This window comes from Pleurodeles waltl, chromosome 1_1 (assembly GCF_031143425.1).
Source record: "Pleurodeles waltl isolate 20211129_DDA chromosome 1_1, aPleWal1.hap1.20221129, whole genome shotgun sequence".
Taxonomy (NCBI): domain Eukaryota; kingdom Metazoa; phylum Chordata; class Amphibia; order Caudata; family Salamandridae; genus Pleurodeles; species Pleurodeles waltl.
The window spans coordinates 27761733-27778082 of record NC_090436.1 but is presented as its reverse complement, the minus strand read 5'-3'; the positions used below and the strand labels follow the sequence as shown (position 1 = coordinate 27778082).

The following is a 16350-nucleotide window of genomic DNA, read 5'->3' as shown; positions in this document are numbered from 1 at the left end:
CTGAGAAACAACAGAGCTCTATGTGAGGGTCGGACTGAGAAACAACAGAGCTCTATGTGAGGGTCGGACTGAGAAACAACAGAGCTCTATGTGAGGGTCGGACTGAGAAACAACACAGCAATGTGAGGGTCGGACTGAGAAACAACACAGCTCTATGTGAGGCTCGGACTGAGAAACAACACAGCTTCTGTGTGAGGGCCGGACTGAGAAACAACACACCAATGTGAGGGCCGGACTGAGAAACAACAGAGCAATGTGAGGGCCGGACTGAGAAACAACACAGCAATGTGAGGGTCGGACTGAGAAACAACACAGCTTCTGTGTGAGGGTCGGACTGAGAAACAACAGAGCTCTATGTGAGGGTCGGACTGAGAAACAACAGAGCTCTATGTGAGGGTCGGACTGAGAAACAACACAGCTTCTGTGTGAGGGCCGGACTGAGAAACAACACACCAATGTGAGGGCCGGACTGAGAAACAACAGAGCTCTATGTGAGGGCCGGACTGAGAAACAACACAGCTTCTGTGTGAGGGTCAGACTGAGAAACAACACAGCAATGTGTGAGGGCCGGACTGAGAAACAACACAGCAATGTGAGGGCTCAGGGTCAGACTGAGAAACAACACAGCAATGTGAGGGCTCATGGCCGGACTGGGAACCAAAAGAGCTCTATGTGAGGGCTCACGTCCGGACTGAGAAACAACACAGCTTTATAATAAACTAGGTTTATTATAGTTTTTGGCGAAAAGGGGCGGGCCACAGGGGTGACGTGCAATGAGGGGGAGTGCTCGGCACGCCCCCTCACTGTGCATGTATGTTTGGCCGGCCGTCTTGGGCACAGGGCTCTCTCCAGCCCAGCAACAGTTTGCCTGGGAGCGCCCTGCTCTGAGCAGCGTCAGGATTGGCCGCAGGGCAGGCTGGGAGTCTGGGCTGGAGCAGGACGGAAGAGCAGAGGAACGGAGCGGTGATTCGCGGGAGTCAAAGTGCTTTTTAAATATATTGTTTTAATGTTATGTGTTGTCCCCCCCGTGCGCCGCCCGCCCCGCCCCCTCGGCGGCTCACGAGCCCCGACTGGGTAAATGCTCTTACTCATAGTCACCCATAAGCTTTCATATTGCACCAAAGCACTTTTAGCGCAAAATGAACAATTCTTTTACTAAATTGTAATTGTATTTAACTAAAGCTTCCTACCCATGACGAGGCATCGAAGCAGGGTGAGATACATGAGGGAAGAATTTATAAGGGTTGTTTGGGAAATCACAGTAGTAAAATGAGGTTTGGGGTGATCCGAGGTGGGAAGGTTCTAGAAAGGGTTATTTTGGAGATCGTGGTAGTAGAAAGAGGTTTGGGGTGAGTCAGAGGGTGGAAGTGGAGGGTATATTAAGAGAAGTACAGGGTGAGGCATAGCTAGTGCATTGGAGAGTGTCAAAGGTTTTTTTTTCCGTCCGCGGTAGGACTAAAGTAGATACATAAGTACATAGAGAGGATGTGGCTTAACGGCCTAAGCTGCCGACTTTGGTCCAAGGTACCAGGTTCGAGTCTCAGCATCTGCTCAACATCCTGTGATTCTGGGCAAATCACGTACTCTCCCCGTGCCCACAATGCAGCGCCTTGAGACCCTCACGGGTGATTTGCCGCGCTTTACAAGTTCTTGATTGATTGATTGATAGAGAGGTTACACATGTATAAGGAAGATAATACATCGAATACCCCTCTCACAGTTCTTGACGTCAGCCAAAAGCTAGGTGAACTTATCAAAAGCACACGTTTCTAATAACTACATTTCAACAAAAGCAAAAGTTAAGTCACTAATATCATATAAACGTCCTTAACATGTAACTCCCTAGGAGCTACATTAAAACACACCTTTTAACCAAAGCAACATATAACATCCTGAAGAAGCCCATTGCGGAGTAGAAACGTTCTCTACTCCAAGGTTCCACACCGTACCTGGCGGCTGGAAATGTGGATCCTTTGGCATCTGGCCACTCCTACAGCCCCCTACTTCCTTTGACGTACTTCACCGCAGTTATGGACGTAAAGAACTCCACAACCACTCTAGCTGCCAGACAGGTTGGGGAAAGAACAGAAGATACTACAAAAAGGCTGTATTGTAAACCAGCCTCCCTCTGCCCCAAGATCAAACAGATAGGGCTCAACAAAAGTCATCTGTTTTAGATGGCGCTATGCAGCGGCGAATAGAGCTGGGAGACAGCCAATATTAATCTGTGGTCCGCAAATCCCTGTAAAATTGCAGACCCACACTCAAATTACAGCCAGTGATATCATAGGTATTGCAAATGTCTTACAACAGCAAATAACAACCATCTGCAATGCAATGGGTCTTGAGTTTGCTCGAGTTAGAGGTGTTAACGTTGTAAATTCGTAACTGGACTTTTCTTGCAACTTAAATTAAAAACGAAAAGTAAAACAGTTGACATAAGCGAGCCGATTCAAAGCACCATGGCCGCCATGAGCGTGAGCATGAAGGAGAGACACAGAAGTAAAAAGAAGTTTTCTGACAGTGAAACGTATCGGCAAAGGTGTGATTATCAATGTAAAAGGGTCGGTAACCAAACTTCCCCCAAAGAGGGACAAACGTAAAGCATTTACCAATGACAACAAAGGATTTTTGAAAGGCAAACCCATGAGTGAGTGATAGTGATGGGCGTGCAGTGGGCGTGGCTAAAAGCCCACAAGACTTACAACAGGTTAGAGCACTTGCGCGCTCGACCTAAAAATGGTCCTATTCTGATTGGCTGAAAGAGTTACCTATCATGTTAGTGAAATAATATGCTCTTCCATGAAATGAAAAAACTGGCAGCATCCTACCTGTCGATGATGACGGGGTCAGAGGGTGTTTCATTCCGGTTCCCACAGCTCTTCTTGTCACAACATCGGCTGCAAGTAAAAAGGAGATTATAGTTCATTGAGAGAATATGGATTTTAAACCTTACCTGTGGAAGAATGCCCTCTATACATTCAACTGGATGGAAAGTATCCCAGATACGAAGGCGATGAGACAGTACGGCCGCCAGAGTTATCAAGGGCTAGCGTTAGTTACCCTTACGTTACGCAAGGTGGCACTGTGTCAATGCAAGCCCTTTACGTGAGGAGTAATGCAAGGCAGCTGCCTTGTGTTACTCTCCCCTGGGAAGGCGTTCCGTGGGCGGAGCATGGGTGCTCCCATGCAATCATCGATGGTTTTTGGTGCAGTCCCAGAATTGCTAACTCTGGTAAACCCGCGAATGTGTCCCAATGATACGCCTTCCTAGGAGAGGCGTAACAAGGAGCAATATGTTTATTTCTTCTTGTTCATTCCTCTTTCTGGGTGTGCTGCATTCTACAGCACACATATAAAGAGGAATACGACTCTGAGGATTGTTTATATGCGGGAGGGTGTCCTTTCCTGCACAAAACAATCCTGGTTTGTAACCATCGTGCAAGGGTGCCTACGTTGGCGCTCAGCAGCCACAAGTGTGCAGGGAGGGAGCAGGGATGCTCCATATCTTACTTGACATGGTGCATTCCTGCCCTCTCCATTTCAAGTTGTCTTGCTGTGCTGAGTTGTGTAAAATCTTGATAATCTTGATAAATCTGACCCCAAGTTTTTACTAATCATAGACATTCTCTCTTGATATTTAGGGAATCTGGAATTTTCCCAGGAATTACTCCCACTGATACAGACTATTGTCCATGGACCAGAAACTTCACAGAGAAAGTGTAGGGACATTGAACACGGCACATAAAATACTTAATTTTTTGTATTTTCCGTTAAAAAAACAGTAGCAGGGTGGAGAAATTGCCTTCTTTTCGATGTCCAATCTGAACAATTAAAGCAGTCTTTTTTGGCTGTAAGTGTAGGTGTGTAACAAGTGTAAAACTCCACAAAGCTATGACTTTGTGGCTGTTCACCTACTTCAGAATGGCCACTCCACCACCCTCCCTCAGGTAGTGCTTCCATTATAGGAAAGTAATTTACGTGAAGTTAGTAGATTTCTTGTCAGTAAATCTATGAATCCTTGAATCAAGGTTTGTTGATTTCAACTGAGAATGTAGCTTTTTTTGCACACTATCAAAGATTTTATGAATTGATTGACTAATAATTAGATTTTTTCTTGTATTTTCACATTTTCTACTTCACTAGCTCTACAATCTGGACTTTTCCTTAATTTCAAAGTATCTATGATGCTACAGAGTAAAGGAATATTTTAATCCTTTTTTTGTAGAAAAATATATGTTGCATTTAATACACCAGGATTTAGTGTCTGAAGGGTGAAAACTATATAAAACAAAGAAAGACAATTTGCAAAGCAGCAGAACCTCTTAATTGAAATTCTTCATTACAATGGGCAGTGCAGCTCCAGAATTACTTCACAAATTTTGGATTCATGCAAGAATTTCATAATATCACTATCAGGTACCCATGCAGTCATTCAGACTAAATTGGGATCTTTTACGTAGTTAGCAGTGATAGATACATTTCTGCAAGACTCTTCACTTGTAGACTGATATAGGATATCTCTGAAGTAGGCCATATTACAATTACAAGTGTGCAAAATTTGTGTAATTTCCTTTTGTGTAATTATGCAAAGTTTTGGCAAATTTATGTGTAACTATGCGTAATTACACAAAATGTAAAAAATGTTGATGAACCTGTTTGCAACCAGTATGGTGTGGTAGCACGGAGTCAGAGCTGCAGGACCCACTTGGGAGAGACACTTACCTATGAGCATTAAACTCACTGCCTGAGTACATTCAATGAGCTTATGAGAAAGGAACAGAGGAATTCGGAGTAATAAAAAACCCTGATGAAGTCCGTCTGGGACGAAACATGTTGGCTAGGCTGAGTTGCTCTGTATGAAGATTTCAAATGAAGGAATTCGGACATTACTCTATAGCTCCCGTCTTGTAATGGACCTCCGAATTAGTCATAACCTATGAATACATGAATAAGTAACCTTGGGACTACTGTGTGCATTCCAGTTCTTAATTTGTGCTTATTGTTTCCTGTGCTGAGCACCAGCACTTATTTTTGAGGACCGGGGCTTGCTTTTCTGCCTCAAGCATTTGCTGCGAGCAAAAGACAAATATGGGAAAGACGGATGAAGGGAAAAATGAAAAAGCATCACAGTGGGAGAAAGCAGAAAGCTGCAAGAGTGAGCTAAAGGGGCAGGGAGTGGCTTTTTATGGATTGAAGAGGCCAGAGATGGCTTCAGGATTGCGCTGCCTCAGTATTCCGTGGTCACCCAATAAATTGCAGCAGCCGCATGTTTAAGAGGAGGGCTTTGGGCACCGGCACCTTTTTATTGACAAATTAAGCACTGATGCATTCCCTCCATGTGGGTTTCTTTACTTGGAGAAGGATGGTTCTGTGAACAGTGGAACCAAGGGGGGTTGAGCGCACTTCAGATACTTGGGTTTACTACACACCAGTGCAGCTATTTAGGGCCTACTCTGTTTAGCTCTGTGGATTAAAACAGACATTTGGTGCTGAATTTTAGCACAGAATATTTATTTGTGTCGACTTTGGACACAAGGATTTATTCATGCTAACGAATAGTACAAAAAAAACAAAAGCACTGCGAACAACTGCTGCTCACACTTTGTTGTTCAAAATTGCACGATGTGGCGTAATGGTGTAAATTTCTGGAATTTCACACAAAAAGAGTAATGCAAAATTAGTGCAATTATGCCAATGCAAATTTAGCCCAGGCCTAATTTTCTTTATTAATCAAGCAATGTCCAACATCAGCCTAGGAGAACCAGATCCAAGCCAGGTTTCTTCATGTCCACTTAGCATTAATGTTTGTACAATAAACTGAAGTCAATGTCACATTCATAGTTTATTCATAAATTTGCTCTTAAGCTACCCTTTCAGGTTTAAAATATGTTTCATTTCACACTAAAATTTTAACTCATTAGAAATTCCTTAAAGAAAGAAAGACTTAAAATATTTGCCCAATTTAGAAATAAAATACAAACCTAAATTGAAATGATCTGCCTAGTTATTAGCTATCCTGTAAACGTGGCATAGATGTGGCCTCCACCACCTACCTTGGAACCCCTTACATTAAATATACATTACTTTTAAAACTCTTTATTTTACAGTCATTGACAGAATGTTGGCTGATGCAACTTAGTCTTCTTAAGAAGGAAGATCGGCTCACCTGCACATGATCTCGTGGGTGAGGAGCACGCGACACATCTCCGGGTTCTTGTCTTGTCCTTCGTAGATTATTGCCTGCCAAGAGAGACCGAAGGGGTCAGAAGAAGAGTCCAAGAGGGTGAGACAACAAAATATACTGGGCCAGAGATTGGAACACAAGGGTGCACAGTGAGGGCGCCATTGCTGCCTAGTTTCCCAGGTCCATGCGTGATGTGCTGCTCCAATGTGGGCTTTTTCTAATTTGAATTATGGGGCTTGTAGTTCTTTTTTTTTATAATAGAATAAACAAAACTGAATTCAAAGGAAAAAACCTGGACTGGAGCAGCACAACACGCATGGACCAGGGAAATGTGGCAGACCTGTGGAGCCGCCATGCTGTAGGAGGGCAACCAGGCAACAGATAAGGAGGCGGGCATAGATGCATGCTGAACAAATACATTTTTAGAGACCAGTGTAATATATTTTTCAAACCCTAAATGTCCTAAAATTGACTCCGTTAATTGTGGAGTTTCACGGTCTGGAACAAGGTCAGCACCAGCATCAAGGCACTTTAGCACATCCATTTGAGTTCTTACAGCACTTTAGCTGTAACAACATCCATTACCTGACCTACAAGAGCATACATTTTTATTACAGGACTTTACTTTCGCTAATAGCTCATATGCCAGATAAATTAAGCTCTTTTACAGCAGTTTCCCACATGTGCAGCATCCATTTTAGGACATCCTAATTCCTCATCCCTACTTCTCATCCCTGCTTCTCATACATCATCCCTACTTCTCACCCATCATTCCTGCTTCTCTTCCATCATCCCTACTTCTCATCCATTGCCCATGCTTCTCATCAATCATCCATACTTCTCATCCATCATACATCATCTCTACTTCTCATCCATCATCCCTGCTTCTCATCCATTATACATCATCCCTACTTCTCATCCATCATACATCATCCCTACTTCTCATCCATCATCCCTGCTTCTCATCCATCATCCCTATTTCTCATCCGTAATCCATCATCCCTACTTCTCATCCATCATCCCTGCTTCTCATCTATCATACATCATCCCTACTTCTCATCCATCATCCCTGCTTGTCTTCCATCATCCCTACTTCTCATCCATCATCCCTGCTTCTCATCCATCATACTTCAGCCCTACTTCTCATCCATCATCCCTCCTTCTCTTCCATCATTCCTACTTCTCATCCGTGCTTCTCATCCATCATCCCTACTTCTCATCCATCATCCATCATCCCTGCTTCTCATCCATCATCCCTGCATCTCTTCCATCATCCCTGCTTCTGATCCCTACTTCATTTCCATCATCCCTACTTCTCTTCCATCATCCATGATGGATGAAAAGTAGGGATGATGGATGAGAAGGAGGGATGATGTATGATGAATGAGAAGTAGGGATGATGGAAGAGAAGGAGGGATGATGGAAGAGAAGCAGGGATGATGGATGAGAAGAAGGGATGATGTATGATGGATGAGAAGCAGGGATGATGGATGAAAAGTAGGGATGATGGATGGTGGATGAGAAGTAGGGATGATGTTTGATAGATGAGATGTACGGATGATGGAAGAGAAGCAGGGATGATGTATGATGGATGACAAGTAGGGATGATGGATGATAACTAGGGATTATGGATGAATAATAGGGATGAGAAGAATGGATGAGGGATGAGAAGTAGGGATGATGGATGAGAAGTAGAGATGATGTATGATGGATGAGAAGTAGGGATGATGTATGATGGATGAGAAGTAGGGATGATGGATGAGAAGTAAGGATGAGAAGTAGGGATGATGTATGATGGACGAGAAGTAGGGATGATGGATGAGAAGTAGGGATGATATGTGATGGATGAGAAGTAGGGATGATGTATGATGGATGAGAAGTAGGGATTAGGAATGAGAAGTAAGGATGAGAAGTAGGGATGATGGATGACAAATAGGGATTATGGATGAATAGTAGGGATGAGAAGTAGGGATGATGGATGAGAAGTAGGGATGATGGAAGAGAATTAGGGATGATGGAAAAGAAGTAAGGATGATGAATGAGAAGTAGGGATTATGGATGAGAAGTAAAGATTATGGATGAGAAGTAGGGATGATGGATGAGAAGTACGGATGATGTATGATGATGAGAAGCAGGGATGATGGATGAAAGGTAGGGATGATGGATGAGAAGTAGGGATGATGGAAGAGAAGTAGGGATGAAGCATGATGGATGAGAAGTAGGGATGATGTATGATAGATGAGATGTAGGGATGATGGAAGAGAAGCAGGGATGATGGATGAGAAGTAGGGATGATTTATGAAGAATGAGAAGTGGGGATGATGGAAGAGAAGCAGGGATGAAGTATGATGGATGAGAAGTAGGGATGATGTATGATAGATGGGATGTAGGGATGATGGAAGAGAAGCAAGCAGAGATGCTGATGAGAAGTGGGGATGATGTATGATGGATGAGAAGTAGGGATGATGGAAGAGAAGTAGGGTTGATGGAAGAGAAGCTGGGATGATGGATGAGAAGTAGGGCTGATGTATGATGGATGAGGAGTAGGGCTGATGGATGAGAAGTAGGGATGATGTATGATGGATGAGAAGTAGAGGTGATGGAAGAGAAGTAGGGGTGACGGATGAGAAGTAGGGATGATGTATGATGGATGAGAAGTAGGGATGATGGATGAGATTTAGGGTTGATGGAAGAGAAGCAGGGATGATGGATAAGAAGTAGGGGTGATGGAAGATGGATGAGAAGTATGGATGAGAAGCAGGGATGAGGGATGAGAAGTATGAATGATGGAAAAGATGTATGGATGAGAAGCAGGGATGAGAAGTAGGGGGGATGTATGATGGATGAGATGTAGGGGTGACGGAAGGGAAGTAAGGATGATGGATGAGAAGTAGGGATGATGGGGAGAATTAGGGATGATGGAAAAGAAGTAAGGATGATGAATGAGAAGTAGAGATTATGGATGAGAAGTAGGGATTATGGATGAGAAGTAGGGATGATGTATGATGGATGAGAAGTACGGATGATGTATGATGATGAGAAGCAGGGATGATGGATGAAAGGTAGGGATGATGGATGAGAAGTAGGGATGATGGAAGAGAAGTAGGGATGAAGCATGATGGATGAGAAGTAGGGATGATGTATGATAGATGAGATGTAGGGGTGATGGAAGACAAGTAGGGTTGATGGAAGAGAAGCAGGGATGATGGATGAGAAGCAGGGATGAGGGATGAGAAGTATGAATGATGGAAAGGAAGTATGGATGAGAAGCAGGGATGAGAAGTAGGGGGGATGTATGATGGATGAGATGTAGGGGTGACGGAAGAGAAGTAAGGATGATGGATGAGAAATAGGGCTGATGTATGATGGATCAGAAGTAGGGATGATGGATGATAAATAGGGATTATGGATGAATAGTAGGGATGAGAAGTAGGGATGATGGATAAGAAGTAGGGATGATGTATGATGGATGAGAAGTAGGGGTGATGGAAGACAAGTAGGGTTGATGGAAGAGAAGCAGGGATGATGGATGAGAAGTACGAATGATGGAAAAGAAGTATGGATGAGAAGCAGGGATGAGACGTAGGGGTGATGTATGATGGATGAGAAGTAGGGGTGATGGAAGAGAAGTTAGGATGATGGATGAGAAGTAGGGCTGATGTATAATGGATCAGAAGTAGAGATAATGGATGAGAAGTAGGGATGATGTATGATGGATGAGAAGTAGGGATGATGGATGAGAAGTAAGGATGAGAAGGAGGGATGATGGATGATAAATAGGGATTATGGATGAATAGTAGGGATTAGAAGGAGGGATGATGGATGAGAAGTAGGGATGATATTTGATTGATGAGAAGTAGGGATGATGGAAGAGAAGCAGGGATGATGGATGAAAAGTAGGGATGATGGATGAGAAGCAGGGATAATAAGTATGGATGATGGATGATAAATAGGGATTATGGATGAATAATAGGGATGAGAAGGAGGGATGAGCGATGTGAAGTACGATGATGGATGAGAAGTAAGGCTGTTGTATAATGGATGAGTAGTTGGGATAATGGATGAGAAGTAGGGATGATGTATGATGGATTAGAAGTAGGGATGATGGATGAGAAGTAGGGATGATATATGGTGGATGAGAAGTAGGGTTGATATATGATGGATGAGAAGTAGGGATGATGAATGAGAAGTAAGGATGAGAAGTAGGGATGATGGATGATAAATAGGGATGATAAATGAATAGTAGGGATGAAAAGTAGGGATGATGGATGATAAGTAGGGATGATGGAATAGAATTAAGGACGATGAATAAGAAGTAGGGATTATGGATGAGAATTAGGGATGATGTATGATGGATGAGATGTAGGGATGATTTATGATGGATGAGAAGCAGGGATGATGGATGAAAAGTAGGGATGATGGATGAGAAGCAGGGATGATGTATGATATTTAGGGATGAGGAGTGAGGAATAAGGATGTCCTAAAATGGATGCTGTACATATGATAACGTTTGCTCGAGGAGGTAATTTACAGCCTTGCTGGTCCCACGCTTTCTGTTTACAAAAGTACCCAGGTCCTCATTTATGGGCCTCTGTCGTAGGACAGCGCAGCAAGTCATCTTGCAGTTCTGTCCTATGCCAAGTGAAAGGGCAGGGATGCATCGTATTGGTCTAATATGGCGCATTCCTCTCCTTTCCCACTGCGCAGGCGCAGTTTTGGAACCCTAGCGCCAACGCAGGCACCCTTGCACCATGGTGCAAGGGTGCTGTTTTGGAATGTACAAAGCCCTATTAGCGATTTGGTAACCTATAACCAAATCATAAATTGGGTTAACGATTCAGAATTAGGTAGGGGCGTATTCAGGGCGTTTCTTCCTAATACCGAATCGCCGTGGTATGTGTGAACGTTTTGCGACCGACATGTGCTCTTTTACCGCTTACTTCAAGTAGGTGGTATCCCATCCACAAATGGGAAGGGGTCCCCTTTCCTGTTGTGAATGTTTGTAAAAACATTTTTTAAGAGTAGACAGTCATTCCGGGGACCACTGCCTACTCTTAAATAAAAAATAAAAACGTTTTTTCTTTTGGGAAATGCATCCCGTTCTCCTTTAAGGAAAATGGGCTGCATTGAAAGGAAAGAGAAACAATCACATCCCTGTGATTGTAGCGATTTCTAATGGGTCACAAAGCGAGACCTATCTCATTAATATTCATGAGGCAAGTCTTTTTTGAGACGCACTGGGGATTGCACAATGTCTAATACACACATTTGGACATGGGTGTTTGAGATGAACAAGTAGCGAATCCCGAACAGACGATTACCCACGTAGATCTGGCCCCGAGTCCCTTGTCCGTAAGATCCTGGGTCATAAGTGCCTTGTTTTCTTCCGTCTGGAAGTGCATGTACTTAGAAAGTGTTCTCTAGCTTTGTATGTATAACAGCAAATTCTTTACAAGCTTCCCCTTCACAGCAGCATCGTGGTTACCTATATTTTGTTTAGGACACCATTTTTTTACAGATTTATTTTAACATTATTTTTCAGGGTAGCCCGTGTTATTTTTCATAAAGTGCATATTATTTACAGACACCTTGCCATTAGTAGAATACTGGGGTCAGGCTTTGGATATCTAACAATAGGCTCCTTATACACTTTTTATTTAGAAAATAGGCGCTTTTTACGTGCGTTCTGTGTGCACCTGAGGTGATGGGAGGTGCACAATATACACATTTTCTGCGCACTAGGGCCTGGTTCCTATGCCAGTGTATTTGGCTCGGGGTTGGGGCAGGTGCTGGGCAGTCTCAGTGGGACAGCACTGCCGAGGCAATGAAAGCTCACGTCTGTAATCAGTGCAGAGGTACAACTCCCTGTTACTCCACACATACAGAGTGACTACTATCCCCCCCCTGCGCTACACCCACCCACCCAGCGGTGCGTGGGCCACCCTAGGTACCAACGGGCCGGTGCCACAGAGCCCGCATGGCATTGACACACATCGGTTTCACCACCCGAATTCCAGGCAAGAGATTTCATCTGACAGAGTGCTTCTTGTTTGGAGCTCACCCTCGAGGCACTAAACAAAGGGCTGAAAGGCCAAGAGGGACCCCTACCGAACCCTGCCTTTTCAAGAAGCACTTTTGTTTCAAAGCCTGAAACTGACATTCGTACCCACTAGCATCATGGACCACTGGGGGGAAAAATAATGATATGGCCGCTGAGTTTTCTGCTTGCATACTTGCCACATAATTAAAATGTTCTGCATTATGTGCACATTTTAACAGTGAACACTTGTTTCTGGATTAGATGGCTAAATAAATTATCAAAATCCTTCCCATTAGGTGGAACGATTTACCACATACTATGAAAAAGTTAATGGTCACCTTTCAGCTACTCCTTGTTGTAATCATCAGGCCTCAAAGAGGAACCAATTTAGCTTGTACAGCGTGAAATATTGTGTTACAATGTCAAATCAGAGAACTAATAGCACACAACGTCCAACACAATAGCGCATACTTTGACTTTTGTTCCCAAATAATTTAGCCAACCTTGCCAGATAACTGATCTTCCACTACCACATAATTCCAGTGGTCATGTATAGAGTGACCATATTGTGTAACTCTGCTACTGACGACCCTGGTTCCAGAAGATCTAGCCTCTCGCCGCTTTGTATGCGTAGGGCAGTGGTGAGATTGTGTTTCGCACAAAGTGTGCTTCAATCAATAACTCAAATATTAATTCTGTTCTCTGCTCCATCTTCCAAACCCATCGCGCCTCGTCCTTGCTTTACATCAGACCTGGACGCACCGGTACCGCGGTGGTGTCCACAGAGCGCGACCCTGGACGTGAAATTGGAAGGTGGCATTTATTTAAGGCCGCTTGAGGGGTGGGCAAAAGTGCGTCAGCGTCGATTTATGGAAACCGAGTGCGCAGTCATGCCTCTGCGAATGGAAGCCGTGAGGGGCAATACATTACCGCCTGAGGGGGACCGGTATTAGCCAAAGAGGAGGGGTACCAGGGACAGCAGAGCGGATGAGCCTGGAGGGAGTGGATGTGTGAGCAGTGATGCTAGAGGGGTGAACCTTCAAATCACATCTCCTACAGCGGCATGGAAGGTGTTATGGGCCTAGATACTTACCTCAAAAGACCTTCTCTCCATCCACCTTCTGGTGAGATATCTTAGGAGGGACTCAACCATTAGGAACAACCATAGCCACAGACACCTAGCTCAAAAGACCCTGTCTCCATCGGGGGATCTGTACCTTGTGGTGAGACATCTCATGAGGGCATCAACCACCAGGAACAACCATAGCCATGGATACGTAACTCAAAAGACCCTCTCTCCATCAGTGCATCTGCACCTTGTGGTGAGACATCTCATAAGGGACATCACCAACTAGAAACAACCCATGTCTGCTCCACAACTCATGGGGTACATAAGAAACCCAACTATGTGAGACAGAAATATAAATGAACCCTCACTGGAGATGAAAAGGGAGATGGGGAGCAGGTTAAAACATTCTGAAACCTCAAGTGTGCCCAAAACATAAAATAATGGAGGAAACTTCAAAGAAAGTATCTGCTGAGCCTGGCTTGCACCTTTGCCTTCTCCACCACAGTCCACCCTTCTTGCTTCTACATCTCACTCTTGTATGCTCTTCTTCATCCTTGCATTCAGACATTTTTCTAACCCTTGTCTTCCTCTTTCATGTTTCCTTTCTTTTGTTCTATCTCTTGACCTGGGTCAAAGTCTAATGAGGAAATATAAGTGCAAAGTCCCCAGAACTGTGCCTGGGTGTGCACCACGCAGGCACCGCAGGAATCAGGCCGCAGATGGAGCGTTCTGACAGCTCCTAGCCCAGGGCACTGCTTGAGAGTTTCAACAGCTCTGCTAAATGCAAAGCTGACGAGGTGTTGTATTGTTACATCTGAAAGAAAGGGGTCTTGTGTTAGTTGCAACTTTCCCTGTGTTTTGTCGTGGGGGTACTTCTCCCAGGGCGGGGCTTCCAGGAGCGGAAACGGAGATGACGCAGCTGTTCCACTGATGCTCATGTGAACCCAAGAAAAAGTCGGTCCCTCATAACCTACCGTGTTGGGTGGGATAACTGGCTGAACGATAAGTACATTTAATGACATCGGCCTCGGAAATATATAAAAAAGACGTCATACCTTTTGTCAAAGCGTGAGATGGCCCGAAGTTGCCCATCTTCAAGGGCTAAATTAAAAATCTCCCGACCACCAGAAAACTCAGGTAATTAGCATCACAAAGCGCAACATTTCCCGAATTAATGCGACTACACCTGCATAATTTTAAGAAAATGGCTTTTCTGCTTAGCAGATGAGTCCATGTCATCGGGGAGATGGCTCCTCTGGGCTCTACTGGCTAATGGATCCACGCCAGACATCAGTGTTTGACACACTGGTTACAGGCTCAATTCCCAGCAGGGCCACTCAGCCTTTCATCCTACTGAAGTCCATAAAATGAGTGTGTGGCGATGGTAAACATCTCCTGCATGATTCTGGAGTTCACTTAGTAATTCCTGTTGGTGATTTGATTTGCTGCTTCAGTACATACGACAATCATGCATGTGTTCTGAGGGGTTTCTGTGACACGGAATGCTACGCAGTACCGGACTCTGTGGTTTGAAGAAATACACTCTCTTTTACCAAGCATGACTTCCATCAGCTTACCAGGCTCAGGAGGACTGGCAGTTACAAACAATGGCCCAGATTTACAAGCGGCCTGCTCCGCCGATGCGTCCCTTTTTTTGACGCATTGACAGTGCATGCTGCTGACTCATATCTCCAAGGCCACGCAAAGCCACTTTGCTTGGCTTTACATGGCTTTGTAGATATGGAATAAGGCAATTCAATGCAAGTCTCTGCGTTGCCTTACTTTGCCTCAGGGAGGCATTTCCATGGGTGTTGCGTCACCTATAGGTTTTGTAAACCTGGGAATGCGTCAAACCTCTACGCCACCCAAGGGATGACGTAGAAGTGACGCAACGGGGAGAAATATCTTAATTTCTCCCCGTTTTTTTCTCTTTCTATGTGGGCTCCATATAAAGAATAAAACTCCTCTTGGGATTGTTTTTGTGCAGGAAGGTGCCCCTTTCTGCAGAAAAACAATAATTCCCGCAACGCAGGCACTCTTGCACCATGATGCCTGCATTGGCGCATGGCAGCAATTCGTGCACCTTTTGTTTTGACGCAGGGGAGCGCAGCAAGAAGGCTTGTGGTGCTGCCCTGCACCGAAACATTGTAAATGTGGCCCAATGGGCCTTAGTGGCAGGACAGGCCTTTTCACCTGTAGACTGTGATGGAGAGCCTCCTAATCACCTCTTCATATTTTTAAATTGGTGTGCTTGTGTGTGTTTTGTGTGTGTGTGTTCTCATGTGTCTGTGCACAAGTTGAAAAGGTAATGTGTGGTTTGATGTTTTCACTAGATAAATATTAGTAGTTTGGGCTGATTTTCATTGAACATAAGTATTTCTTATTGCTGAAAAGGTTGAAGACCCCTAGTCTAGAAGATAGTCCCACTGCTAAGCTCGAGGCACAGCTATCGAAATCATTCAGTATCTTGGTCTCTTTAAATATTTTACACATTGACTCCGGTTAGTGCAGAACATGGCCTGCTCCAGGTGTTGGTATAGTCCACAAAGGTCTTTTAACAATAGTCAAACAATGGTGAGCAATGCATGGGCCCAAGGCGTTGGTATAGTCCACCGAAGGTCTTTGGGGAACAGAAAGCTAAACACAGACTGTAGTTGAGATCTAAAAAAGAGTGCTTTTAAGATACTCAGCCATGGTATCAGTCCCACACATTAACCACACCAGAATTACACTGCACACACTCCCTTTTTTCTATAGTTCGCACACTTATTCCACACAAGTCCCACTGTCCTACATTTGTACTGCACCATCTTCACATCAGCCTCACACACCCTTCTCAGAAGTCCCTCTCTGCTTTCATGCCAGATCCCTTTACAGAAACCCTACCCATCATTCACACTAGCTCCACACCACACTAGTTCCACACCACACCTCCTTCTTACATACCGCAAACACCCTGCACACCCATGCAACTGCACACGTGTTCTGCACAAGCCTGTCACTGTCCCAATGACTGTAACACACACACACCACACCTAATCCTACACCCCTTTA

General features: G+C 44.3%; 1 protein-coding gene across 6 annotated transcripts in view; it reads right to left on the bottom strand.

Moving 5' to 3' along the window:
• Window positions 1-16350, bottom strand: part of LOC138258764 (transcription factor COE3-like) — a 408817-nt gene that overhangs the window by 255033 nt on the left and 137434 nt on the right. For all 6 annotated transcript variants that reach the window (XM_069206356.1, XM_069206443.1, XM_069206200.1 and 3 more), the window contains exons 5-6: window positions 6170-6243; window positions 2832-2900 (exon numbers count right to left, since the gene is read on the bottom strand). In XM_069206356.1, the coding sequence (XP_069062457.1) occupies window positions 2832-2900; window positions 6170-6243 (143 nt within the window). The remainder of the gene's footprint in view (window positions 1-2831; window positions 2901-6169; window positions 6244-16350) is intronic.